This window comes from Phascolarctos cinereus, unplaced genomic scaffold (genome assembly GCF_003287225.1).
Source record: "Phascolarctos cinereus isolate Bilbo 61053 unplaced genomic scaffold, phaCin_HiC Scaffold_31;HRSCAF=540, whole genome shotgun sequence".
Lineage (NCBI taxonomy): Eukaryota > Metazoa > Chordata > Mammalia > Diprotodontia > Phascolarctidae > Phascolarctos > Phascolarctos cinereus.
The window spans coordinates 70781-84322 of record NW_027555647.1 but is presented as its reverse complement, the minus strand read 5'-3'; the positions used below and the strand labels follow the sequence as shown (position 1 = coordinate 84322).

The 13542-nt window shown below is 43.9% G+C and overlaps 1 protein-coding gene across 2 annotated transcripts; it reads left to right on the top strand.

Annotated features, from left to right (window-relative positions):
* Positions 1-887: 887 nt before the first annotated feature.
* Positions 888-12444, top strand: LOC110203949 (mucin-17-like). 2 transcript variants are annotated; one of them, XM_078150567.1, is made up of 9 exons: positions 888-1756; positions 4940-4998; positions 6127-6272; positions 7751-7816; positions 7928-8099; positions 10075-10236; positions 10959-11056; positions 11295-11374; positions 12195-12444. In XM_078150567.1, the coding sequence occupies exons 1-9, from the start codon at positions 1682-1684 to the stop codon at positions 12234-12236; spliced, it is 900 nt and encodes a 299-aa protein (XP_078006693.1). In that variant the 5' UTR covers positions 888-1681; the 3' UTR covers positions 12237-12444. The 2 variants fall into 2 exon arrangements, with proteins under 2 accessions (XP_078006693.1, XP_078006692.1); XM_078150566.1 differs by lacking the exon at positions 12195-12444 and having other exon boundaries at positions 11295-11451.
* Positions 12445-13542: the final 1098 nt, after the last annotated feature.

The window sequence follows — 13542 nt, the reverse complement described above, 5'->3', positions numbered from 1 at the left end:
GCAGCTGTCAAACAGGCATGTAGCTGAGGGGCTGTACAGTTGGTTATACAGATTTGCAAATCATCTCTATGGAAATAATTTTTGAACACACAGGAGCTGATGAAATCAAGATGGTGTAAAGCGAAAAGAGATGAGAGCCTACTGTAATGCCTTGGGGGACATTCATGTTAGTGAGCCTAACACTGATGAAGATGAAGCCTGAGAAGAGCCAGCAAATCAGACTGAACAGTGGTCTAACAGAACAGCATCATGAAAACCCAGGAGAGAGTGACCAACAGTGTCAAATGCTACAAAAAATGTTAAGAAAAATAAAGTTGAGAAAAGGCCATCAGATTTGGGGAATACTGGTAACACTGGAGAGGATGGTTTCAGTTGAATCATGAGGTCAGAAGCTAGATTGCAGAGCATGAGACAAGAGGAAGCAGAGGCTCCAAGAGTTTAGCCATGAAGGGGAGAAAAATTACAGGACAATAGCTAGTTGGAATGGTAGCATCAAGTGAGAGTTTTTTAAGGATCAGGGAGACAAAGGCCTCTTTGAAGATAACAAGGAAAGAGACATTGGAGATTTAAGAAAAAGAATGGGGGTGAGGGGGAAGGAAGGAAGAGAAGGAGGAGAGGAGGAAGATAGGGCTAATCTGCTACAGAAGTTGGGAGGGGACAGAGGATTGATTCTGGTAAAGAGGACCACCTCTTTATCTGAGACTGGAGTAAAGGGGGAGATACTGAGGGAATATATATGAATGAAAGAAAATGAGGAGGACTCTTTATGTGAGTACTGGAAATGGTGGAAAGTGGTGTTATCAGGAGGAAGTTGTGTCATAAGTCCAGAAAAAGAGATGACTGAAAAAGGAAGAAATTTAAGGTTAAGGAACTTTATTAGTTACGAAGGAAGCATTCTTCAGGACAGTGGAAGGAGCAGACACATCTGGGGTTTAAGGGATGGGGAGATGGTGATGTGTACATCAATAGCTAGGGGTTCAGAATCACTGGAAAGTGATTCTGGGAAAGTATAAAGTGAGTATAAGGAAATGGGAGTGAGTCCAGGCAAAATATCTTTGACCCTCTCTCTCCATGTCGAAGTCTCACACAGTCTGCATCTCTTTCTCTGGTCTCTTCACTTTTCTCTTCCCCTAAAAACTCATTTTTTTCTCTCCCAAACCTTTTGCTTTGTTCTCCTACCACTTTCTTTCCTCCACTTCTCCCCCTCTCCATACTGCATTGAGTATCTTACTTCTTTCAGTGATATGCTTAAATGGAGGTAGTTGGAGTGGAAACTCTTGCATCTGTCCCACTGGTTACAATGGAGAGCAATGTGAGGAGAAGGACATTGTGTGCGAGAATGGGGGCACCTGGGATGGAATCAAATGCATCTGCAGTGTCCTCTTCTATGGCACTAAGTGTGAATTGGTTTCAGACAGCCTTCCCATAGGTAAGCCAAACATCTCTGGGTCTCAGGGCTCTGAGCATAGCTTCATCAACAGCTGAGGTGAGTATAGGGGAGTGAAAGGGGACGAAAGGTACCCGAACAATCCTCAGGGACAAGGTGGAAGGTCACAAAGCACGGGGGATAGAGAGGGTTCATTCTGAATGATTTGTATGCTCATAATCAAGTCCATTTCCACCAGGAACTCCTCCAGAAGAGGTCAATGCTACCGTGGGAGTGAAAGTGACTGTGACCAATATGGAATTTACAAAGGACTTAGAAAACACATCTTCGGATGCCTACAAGAGTTTCGCTGAACTGTTCAAAACACAGGTATAGGATCAATGGGTCATAAGACCACCGGATTTGGCAGGAACCTTAGAGGTCATCTACTACATTCCCTGATTTCATAGAGGGGATCCAGAAGAGTTAAGTGACTTACTTAAGTTAAGTCACTTGCCTAAGGTTACATAACCAGTTAATGGCAGAAACAAAAATTCGAACCAGGACTCCCATAACACCCAGGTCAGTGCTTTATCCATTAGATTCTCTGCCTCCATCTCTTAGTGTCTTTCACTCTGCTCCTGTGTCTCAATCTTACCATTTCAACTAAAACTGAATAGTGGGAGGAGGTCTGCAGCAGGAGTAGGATGATTTAGAGAACTGTCCTGACAACTTATAAGCCATTTTACCTGGACAAGTCACTTCACTTTTATGACTGCCAGTTTGCACCTGGAGTCAGGAAGACCTGCGTTCAAATCTGGCTTCAGATACTAGTTCTGCGACCCTGGGCAAAGCACTTAACCTGTCTCAGCTTCAGCTTTCCTCATCTATAATACATTCCATAGATTCCTCACTTACCTCCCAGAGTTGTTGTGAAGACAAGTAAGATAATATTTGGAAAGTGCTTGGTAAACCTTAAAATGCTATCTAAATCCTAACTATTATTATTGTTATTATTATAGCTTACAAGGTTATTTGGAGAGTCAAATGAGATAATATATATAAAACTTCCTTCTTATTGTTCATTTATTGTTAATAATTCTGGTATATTTCACTGCTTTCCCTCCTACAAGCTGTCTTTTCTTCCTTATTCAGAAAACAAGAATCTTCCAAATTATCTGAATTTTCTCAGTTAATCAACAATCATATACTACTATGTGCTAGGCATGGGAGAGTACTAGTGTAAGATGGGGTGGTGGGAGAGGAAGACTGGCAAATGAAGGCCCATTCCTTCGAGTATGCACACTCAGTTTTAATTCAGCAGTTGTTTATCTCTTTTAATTCCATCATATCTTGATGCTTTTTCCCTTATAAGTTGTCTTTTCCCTCTTAACATTTAGAAAATAAGAATCCTCCAAATTATCTGAATTTTTGAATCAATCAACAAACATTTATTAACTGCCTACAATGTGCCAATTAACTATGAAGTAGTTTGGGAGGAGGAAGAGGATTAGCAGCAATTGGGAAGGAGGGGTCACATAGGGCTTTAAAGGAAGAGACTTTGTAAGCTGAAGGCCAGGAGGTAGTGCTTTCCAGGAATAGGAGAATGACCAGTGCAGAGGAGATGGGAAATGAAGTGTCATGTGTGAGGAACAGGGACAAATTCCATTTGGTTACATAGCAGAATGTGGGAAGGCAAGGGCTGCCAGGTGGCACAGTGGATAGAGTACTGGGCCTGATCTTCCTAACTTCAAATCTGGACTCACACACTAGTTGTATCATCCTGGGCAAGTCACTTAACACTGTTTTCCTCAGTTTCCTCAACTGTAAAATGCACTGGAGAAGGAAATGGCAAATCATTCCAATGTCTTTGCTAAGGAAACCCAAATGGGGTCAAGAAGAGTAGAACACAACTGAAAAACAACTAAACAACAACAGAAAGAGAAGGAATGTTCAAAGATACTGAAATATTAATTGGAACCAGGTTGTGAAGGGTTTTCAAAGTGAAACAGAGGAGTTGATATTTTATCCTAGAGGCAATCAAAAGGTACTGGGGTTGACTGAGTACAAAGGTCAGATCTATGCTTAAGGAAAATTACTTTGACAGTAATGTTTGGGACAGACAGTTGTGAGAGACCTGACAAAGAGAAGGTTTGGCAAAAGATGAAATATATCAGTTGATGGAGAATGAGGGGTCGTGGATAATGTCAAGGTTATGAAACTGGGGGGACTAGAAGAATGGTGGTGTCTTCAACAGAAATAGGGAAGTTTGGAAGAGAGGTGGCTAGCAATGGAGACTGAAGGGATAGTCAGACAGTAGAAGCAAGGAGAATAATGTAATGAAACCCTATACAGGAGAGAGCCTCCCAGGGGAGGGTGGTCAACTGTGTCAAATGCAGCAGATAGGTCAAAAAGAAGGAGGACGTTGAAAAAAGACCACAGATTTGGCAATTTAGAGAGACCTAGTGATTTTTGAGAGGGTAGTTTCAGTTGAATAATGAGGTTGGAAGCCAGACTGAAAAGGGCTGAGGACTGAGGCAGCAGCAGGTGTAAAAACATTTTTGAAAGAGTTTGACAGAAAGGGAAGAGAACTATAAGAAGGTAGTTTGATGGGACAGTAGAGTCTAGTAAAAGCTGTTTTTTTTTTTAAAAAAACAGAGAAATCAGTAGATAAAGAGAGGTTGGAGATTTGTGAGAGAGTGAGGAGATAGATGATTGAGGATATAATTTACTGGAGAAACTGAGATGTGATAGAATGAGGTATACAAGGAAAGAAGCTGGCCTTCGCAGGCAGAAAGGCCACTTCTGTGTCAGAGAATATGGAGAAAGAAGGAGAGAGTAGGAGGTGATATCTAGTTTTGAGATGAAGATCAAGGGAAAAGAGGAAGCTCACAGAGAATGGCCTACATTTTCTCAATAAAGGCTCAGCTAACAGTGATCAAGAGAGGTGTATATGTGGGAGACTTGAGGAGGGAACAGAAGGTTTGGAAAAGCTTCTGTGGAAATTAAGATACGGAATTAATTATGGGGGGGAACAACTGCTTGCTGCAGGAGAGCCTAGCTGATATTGGACAACATGAATGGTAATTGGGATGGAGCTGGAGTATATTCCTCTTCTGGAAGAGACCTGGATTCTCACCTCATGAAGGAATCAGTGGAAGTGGAATAGCAAACTAGTCCTGGCTTGTTTCGGTTTTCCTGACTCACTCATCCTTTCCAGGCCTCCCCACTGCTGGCTCTGGGAGCTCCATTCTTGAAACACACAGGTGGTAGCCCTTGAGGAGGTCAGCTGAACTCAGGGACATCACAAGAATAAAGGGAGGACATTAGGTTAGGTAATGGCAGCATCTGCCTAACCCTTCCATGGAGACATTGCTCTCCCATGTCCTCTATGGTACTTCTGTGCTTTAAACACTTTCTGTCCAGAGTCTACTTTCACACAGGTTGATTCTCATAGGCCTCTGCTAAGAGGAAGGGCTATTTTAGAGAGGGGGAGTGACAGAAAGGGAGTGGGGCTAAAGAATACCATGATTTTGACTATTTAGATAACCCAGTGACCTCTTTGCCTTTCAGATGGATACCATTTTCCAAAACGTCTCTCACTATGTTGGTGTGGAGATCAAGAAGCTTTCGTAAGTCTCTGCCATCTTTGGAGAACCAGAGCCATGTAGAGTGGGAAGTTAGATGGTATGGGTGCCCTATTAGTCGGGAGTATTCACCTTCCTCACCTCAACATCCTTCAAGGATAAATCAATCAGTCAACAAGACCACACTGTGCTTGCTGAGAATACAAAGAAAAAGCACAATAGCCCCTGCCTTCTCGTGGGCTTCTACAACATCTAGAGCAATACGTAAATCTAAGATAAATGTAAGAGTAGACCAAGGTAACCTTGGAGAAGAAATCACTAGCAGCTGAAGATGCATGAGAGAGAAGGGAGAACAGGGGATGCCTCCAACAGAAGGTAGTGTTTGAGTTTTGAAGGAAAACAGGGATTCTAAGAGGAAGAGATGAAGCAGAGGAGCATTCTAGGCACCGGGGACAGCAGAGCAAAGTCCTATTCATGGGAGATGGAGTGTGTGTTTAAGGAACAGCAAGAAGGCCTGTACATGGTTGGAATGTGCAGTTCACGTACATTCGTATACATGATGTAAAAAGTAGAAGCAACGTGTAAGAAGACTAGAAAGATAGGAAGGATCAGGTTGTAATGACCTTTAAATGCCAAACACGAATTCATTATTTCATTCTAGGGTTAAATAGAGTCACTACAGTTTATCGTGTAGGGAGGTGACATGGTCAGAATTTTATTTTAGGCAAATCATTCTGACAGTTCTGTGGAGAATGGATTGGAATGGGGAGAGATGTGAAGCAAGGAGACCAGTTAGAAGGCTATTGCAATAGTCTAGGCTAGAGGTGATAAAGGTCTGAGCTCAGGCCGTGGCTGTATTACGAGAGTGAAGGGGGTATACCAAAGAGATGCTGGAGAAAAAGAAACAACAACATTTGGCAACTGGGGTAAGTGAGAATGAGGAGTGGAGGATGAGGAAGGCCAAGAAAGGTGTGGCTATGAGTCTGAATTCTGAATGACACCTGGATAAAGGATGTTCCAGGTTGTCCCCTATCTCCATGAAGGGAGTTTCCTCTAGAGGGAAGAGGGTTTGTTAAGAGTAGACATTCAATGTGGTTGTTAGGTTGGCCTGGTTACCAACCCTACTCAGGCATTGAGAAGATCATGAGATGACCTTGTCTCTTCTCTTCTCAGAAATGGCAGTATACTGGTGGAGTATGATGTGATCCTGTCAACAAGTTTCACCCCAGATTACATGACAGAATTGGAGACTAGTGCAAAGAAGGTAGAGGAAACAATTACAACAGTAATCATTGAGCAAGGAGACACAAACTGCACAGGTAAGTGCCCCATCTCACCCCTGCTCAAGTTTTTCTCTTATTACCTCCCTCTACATACACGATGCATAAACTGCCTCTACACTTGCCTTTGTTCCCCCAGGGTCAGTCCCCGTGTCTGTGATGTCTTCCCTCTCCCTTTGTATTTGGTGAATTTTTACCCCTCCTTTAAAAGCCAATTCAAAAGCCACTTCCCTGGGAAAACCTGCCCTTGGGTTCCTTGTACCTAACCACCTCTCCCCCTCCTACCCCCCACCTCAGGCCTTGAAGACATAAGGCCTCTCTAATAACGGGCTATCACAAATTAAGTGTTTGCCATATCTCTGTGTTTTTATTTTTCTACCACTGTAAATTCCAGGAGGGTGGCATCTTCCCCAGCACCTCAGCTCAATGTTCTTCCCATTTTCTTTTGGGTGCAGACCTAGGATTTCATCAGTGTCAGGGAACTTCCAGTGTGGAACCTAACTCCACCAATACAGATTCTCATCTCCTTTGTGATAAAGTCTTAGACTTGCCTCGGCCACTGAGAAGTTAAGTGACTTGCTTGTGGCCTCACATCAAGTATGGCTGGATTTGAACCCAGGTCTTCCTAACTCCCACCTCAGTCCTTTAGCCTTTCTACCATATCATCTATCCTTTTGTACACAGTAGGCAATTAATAAATGTCTGTTAAATTGTATTGAATCTCCTGAGACACAAGGAAGGAAGAGATCTTGCAGGGAGCTCATTGTCTCAAACTATCACTTTTGCATGACCCTGCCTCTCTCTCTCTCATCTGAGGGAGAAGGGGTAAGACGACAGAACCCAAGGCAGATAAAGTCCCAACTGGAGAGGTCTCATACCCAAATCGGGGCTCACCTACTTTGAGGAAATGACAATCAGAAATGTGGGAAGGAAGGAACAAGCATTTATTAGGCACCTATCATATGCCACGCACTGTGCTAAGCACATTACAAATATTTCATTTGATCCTCACAATAACCCTGGGAGGCAGGTGCTATCATTACCCCCACTTTACAGATGAGGAAACTGAGGCAGAGAGTAAGTGACTTGCCCAGGATCAGACAGCTAGTAAGCATCTGAGTCAAGAGTTAAGCCCAGGACTTCCTAACTTGAGGCCCAAAACTCTATGCTAAGCTCCCCTTAAGATAAAGAAAAGGTGTAGATTCAGAGATATTATAGCCCAACTATCAAAAAACCAGCTTCTTGCAGGAGACTCTCGGTAGCCACAGTGCCACGATGAGGTGGGCTTGTGGAAAAAGGCTGGTGGAGCTCACTAAGCAGGAAAAAATGCTTCTGAGCACAACTGGAAATGGAAATAGAAATGGAAATGGGAAAAAATTCAGGGAAGGAAAGAATTTCAAAGGGCTGAGTATCTGAAGCCTGAGGGTCTGGCTTATCCCCCACTCTTGGAGAGGAAGCCTTCAACAGAAAAGCCCTGAGACAAGGGGAGATTTACTCTTGGTTTTACTCTTTCACAGAAATATTATGTTTCAACCCCAACGAGACATCAGTGGATGAGCTTATAGTTTCCTATGATCCTCTGGGTATGTAAACCTAAAGCAGAAGTGGGGCAGGGGTTGGGGTAAGCTCTGGAGCCCACCCTGGGTGAAGAGTTCTTCCTTTGTACTATTTATTCCCTTGACTTTCTCCCTTAGTGGAATGCCAAGAGACTGCTGGAGAATTTAAGGAATTCTTCTACATTGACTACAAGGACGAAACACCAGAGTGTATTAACAGATGCATGCAAGGCTTCAACTCATCACTGGACTGCAACCAGGGAAAGTGTCTGTTCCAGCAGAGTGGGTCTCGGATAGGGCCTCGATGCTTGTGAGTTCCCAGGCCCTCCTAATAGCCTCCTTCCTTCTCCTAGGCCCATCTGGGCCCTCCCCGGACTGCATCCCTGAACCACATTTCCCCCTATCCCTCCAGAGGAGCAGGTCTTGATCTAGGCAGGCTTAAACCCTGTGGTCACATCTATAACAATCCTAGCCTCTTACTGGTAAGAGTGCCCTCTCACTGCCTGCCATCTGACTTGGCCCCTGCCCTCAGGGAGCTGACAAAGAAAACCATGTTCACTCTCTTGGACAGCTCTTGGAGAGCTCCCAGTCTGAATGGAAGGAATATGGTAGCCACCATCCAAATGTGAAGGAGCACACACCCACACAAAGAAGAAAAAAGCACAAAACCCAAATCATCCTAACATAAAAGCAAAGAAATTATCAGTTGCTGCCAGGGGTGTGCCAGGAGCCAGCTCAAACTGGTGTAACTTGCTCCAGTTTTCAGTGTGAGCAATCATACCTCAGAAATGGCAATGCCACATACAAATTAGGGCTTGATTTCTTGTTTTGTGGGTTCTCTAGACTGAAGAAAGTGCTAATAATGCAGATTTAACTTAAGTGTGTGTGTGCATACTTTTCCACCCAGACAGCCAAGTTGTTAAACTCATTTCCCAGTGCACTTTAGTATTGCTCTATAAACACTGTTTGAACTCAGCAAGAGGGCAGTAGAAGGCTCAGGGAAAGAAGGCATCCCAGCCTGGAAACCAATAATACTATTAAGGCATTTAGATGGTGCTTTGGGGTTTGTGAAGTGCTCTACATCCATTATCTTATTTGAGCCTCACAATGCCCCTGACTGCATCTTTCCTGAAAAGACCCCAGGCAGGGGGCAAGTCAATGGAAGGACTAGCATGTGTAACTGAAGAAGACTTCTGGGAAGGGAAGGAGCACTGAGCAGATTTGAAGAGGGGAAGAGCAGGATTGATGTAGAGGGTTGGGGAGGGTGTCCCTCATGTGGTGGTAGATACATGGGAAAAATGAAAATAGAGTTTTGTCTGGATACATTGTGCTGGGTATCTGAAGATGAGTTAGAGGTTGAAAGAGTGATTAGTGATGAATTCTTAACATGTGATGAGGACTATGGGTACACTTCAGTTGGAGCAATTCCCTACCCTCACCCTTGCACATGGAGCTGACAGGGAACAAACTCTGGGAACAGGAAACACTGTTACAACACTCACGGGGCAGCATACCTGACCTGGGGAAGCAGAGGTGGATAATCATTATGAAGGCACTAGCTTCTCTCCCATTCTGAGGTTGCTTATAGACTATAGACTTATAGACAGATTAAGTCAAAAGTACACAGAACTTCTAGGTTAGTATTCCAAAACTGGCCTTTATACTGTGGTTGCTGACCTGATTGTGTTTACAAGAGGGAGGGCAAGAGAATCACATGACACCTCTTGGAGGCCAAGCAATGCCTCTAAGGTGTCCGGTCATTCCTAAGTGCTCTCCCTCATTTTGGGCATCCATGTGCATGCAGAAATACCCCTGGAGCTGGAATTAGATTATACGAATTCAGTTTTGAGTCTACTATGACCTTTTTGAGTGGCTCTGAGTACACATTTAACCTGTCTAAGCCTCTTTTCTCATCTCTATGATCAATAAGTCCTGTGCATTGGGTTAAGCTGTAAACTACTGCATTAGCTTCGGAACCCTCCTGTATCACAAGTAGTCATACCCTAACACACAAAATCATAGCTCCCAGATAGTTCTAGGCCCATTTTCCTTGAAGCTGGACTCCATCCCCATCCAGCTCACATTTCCTTCTCCTGGGGCCCCTTGACCAGACCCCTATCTCCTATATCCTAGTTCCTACAACCTGCACACATCTTTACCCTCTTCACAGTCCTTTCTCCATGGGATCAAAGGGCCAGTGCTGGAGATTGGGTAGAGTTAGAAGAAAGTGTCCATGATCTTGACTAAAATCTTCTTTCTCTCCTACCTTTACTATCATTCAACAGCTGTTTCACAACAGATACACACTGGTACTGGGGAGAAACCTGTGACTTCAGCACCAGTAAGAACCTGGTGTATGGGTTAGTGGGCACCTTAGGGGCAGTGCTGGTGCTCACCATCGTTGCCCTCTCTGTCTTCATGTACATGTCCCGGAGGAAGATCCAAAGGTGAGCCATCTCTACCTCTACTTGTTGGTTGGTTTTTTTAGATTAATTTATTGATTTATCAACAATCACTTCCATATGCTTTTGAGTTGAAAATTTTTCTCCCCCTTCCTCCCCCCCACCCTCCCCAACACGGCGAACAATCTGATATAGGTTTTACATTTACATTCCTATTGAACATATTTTCACATTAGTGACGTTGTAAGTAAATATTAAAACCAATAGGAGGAACCATCAGAAAGATGAAACAAAACTCAACAGAAAGTAAAAATAAGTAATAGCAATTCGACTTCCACAGGTCTTTCGTTGCATGTGGACAGCATTTTCCATCCCAAGGCCTCTGGAGATGTCTTACATGCTTGTAATGCTGAGAAGGGTTCAGTTTAACAATCCTAGTCATTGCATAACGTGGCTGTTATTGTGTACAAAGTCCTCTGGGTTCTGCTCACTTCACTCAGCATCAGACCATGTAGGTCTTTCCAGGTTTTTCTGTCTACCTCTCCTTCTTACATTCCAGGTTGTAATCTTTGGCCTTTGTAATTCTTCATATCTTCAGGATGGCCATTGAGGGTTGGGAGGAAAGATGATCTGAAGGAAGTCACAGCTAGACTGGATGCTCTTCAGGCCATCTCCCCAAAACGTAGCTCGTCTGAATGTTATGGGCATTGTGCTGAGCCCTCAGTTCGGATAGGGGTGGGGGGTCACTCTGGCATTTTTGTCAACAGGCAGAAGGCCAGGCTGGATCAAGTGTATAAATGGCATGAAGAGGATGGAGGACCAGCTCCTGGGAGCTTTCAGAATACAGGCTTTGACATCTGTGAAGGTACAGCAGCCTTCTTTGGGTTCTTAGTGGCTACAGGGAGGCACTTGTAAGGAATGTCAGAGGACTTTGAGGGAGGAAAGGCAGTTCCCCATTCTAAAACGCTGGGCCCCACACAGCTTCCAAGACAGCAAGAAAGTGGTAGTGCAAAGCACTGAGCAGGTTGGGGGAAGAGAAAATGTGAAATAAAAGTCTACCTTCCCAACCACGCCACCTTCCTCTCTGTTCTCCCTCCCTCTAGAACCAGAAGATTCTCTTTACATGGATTCCACCTACAGTAATTTCCAGCCCTCCTTAGATCACATTGACCCTGAAAAGAAGGTAAGCAAAAGCATTTCTCTAGTCCCAAATTCCCTGACACAGACTTTTCAGGAAATGCAGAACTGTCCCTAGGCTTTGGAAAACTGGGGCAGTAACTCTTGGCCCTGAGCACTAATGGACCCCATGCTTCTGGCATTTGACAATTACTCAAAAAAGCTGGACAGAAGGTGGCTTCCATATTTGGTGCCCCAAGATCTGATGCACATTATTGTTTCATGATACCCTCATATCACCATGGTTAAGAGGTAGGACCAACCTCTCTCCATATCCCCATAGCCACATGCTAAGCTCCTCAGGTTGCATTGTATCTGTCTCTCCAAGGTTGCTTTTGTCATTCCTTGTTATATAATTTAATCTGGGGGATAAATGGGTGTGGGGTGGGGTGAGAACATAGGGAAGAAAGCATATAATATACTTTCTGTCCTCCTAGGGTGGCAGGTGGGTCAAGGTTAAACAAAACACCTCCTCAACTCTCTATATCACATCCTGTTCTTGGAGTCTTCAAATCTGCTCAGTGCTCCTCCTGTCCCAGAAGTCTTTCTCAATTACACATGAAAATCCTTGCACTGACTTGCCTCCTACCTGGAGACTTTTCAGGAAATTCTGATACCCATCGAGGTAGATAGGTGAAACATACCAAGTTATTCTGAGACATATCTGATTATTTCACTGGTTCAGATCTCACCATTATATCAATGGCCACCGCAGGGTCAATGGGAGGAATCTTCCCTAATCTCTAGCATCTCTGCTGCCCTTACCTCTCTCTAGCCTCAACATCTTCCAGTAGCCTAGCACCCACATAGATGCCTTCTCTTTCTAGATCCAGATCCAAAGGCCACAGGTGGTAATGACCTCAGTATGAAAACTCACAGCTGAAGAAAACCTGTAGGTGGAACCCTACAAGGAGACAAGAATATCATTTGTAATACTGCCAAGGAAAGAAGTGCCAAATCCTCAGTTAGTGAGTGGAAGAACAGAGGCCTGGGCTTTGTTGATGTGAGATTATGTATGCAAATTGCCTTGTAAACCATTACTTGCTATGCAAACTGAATATATAATTATTATTTTTATGTTTCTTACTATTATGGCATTCTTTTTATTGATATTCCAAGGACACTGTTCTCCCACAATGTAGGTGCTCACCCAGCACCTCAACGGAGCTTCTGGCTGCATACACAGAGGAGAGAGAGGACTGCATGAAGGATGAAAGAGGGAGGAGGGAGGAGGGAGGAGGGAAGAGAGAAGAGAAAGCACTTTAGAAAAGACATCACTGTGGTCATTGCTGACTTCTGACATTTAGGGGTTGGTTCCCTCGGGGTGGAACTTTTCTCCCCATTCAGTTACAGTAAAACAGAGAATTCACATATGCAAATACGTATAACACTGAGATCTTTCTCTTTTTCTACATATACACAGGCATATGCTTATGTACACACAGAATCTGCAGTTGATGGTGTAGAATAGTCCCAGACTATGGCAGGAACTTGAGGATAAAAGGACGAAACATTTCTGTTGGATTAACCCAAGGCCCCTTGGGAACATCATGGAGCACGTACTAAGCAGACAGCTGACTGTCTCCTGAAGCTTTCATCTTTCAGGCAGGAGCCTTGGAAGTGGGGTTGATGCAGAACCACTCTGGTCACCAATGATGGAATGCATCTCCTCTAGAGCCCAGGACCAGTACTGACCCATGTCCAGATAATATTCACCCCTAATATTTGCATATTGCTTTCTGCCTTTTTTTTTCTAAAGGCTTCCTCACACCTTAATATCCTTTTATCCTCACAAAAGCCTTATGAAGTGTCAGCACTTGGTAGATAACGATGCTGAGAACAGAGAGTGAGGTAGCTTCCCTAAGACCACCAAATCAGTGATTTGCAGAGCCAGGATTCAGAACAGCTTCCTGACTACATGATGTCTCCTAAAGAATTGGGAAGGAGCTGACTTTACCTTAGGGTCAGGGCAACCTGCTTCTTTCAGCTCTTTGCTCTCATCAGAGCAACCCCAGGGCAATGGTTTTCAGGGTCCTTTCCTGGTATCCTGTACCCTCTATTGGACCATTGTGGCCACCTTACTTCCATGATCACTAATGTCCCATATTACCTAACTATTCTAAGAAATCAGACCTATCTGTGATTCTCTTCCCCTGCCATCCATCAGTAAGAGAT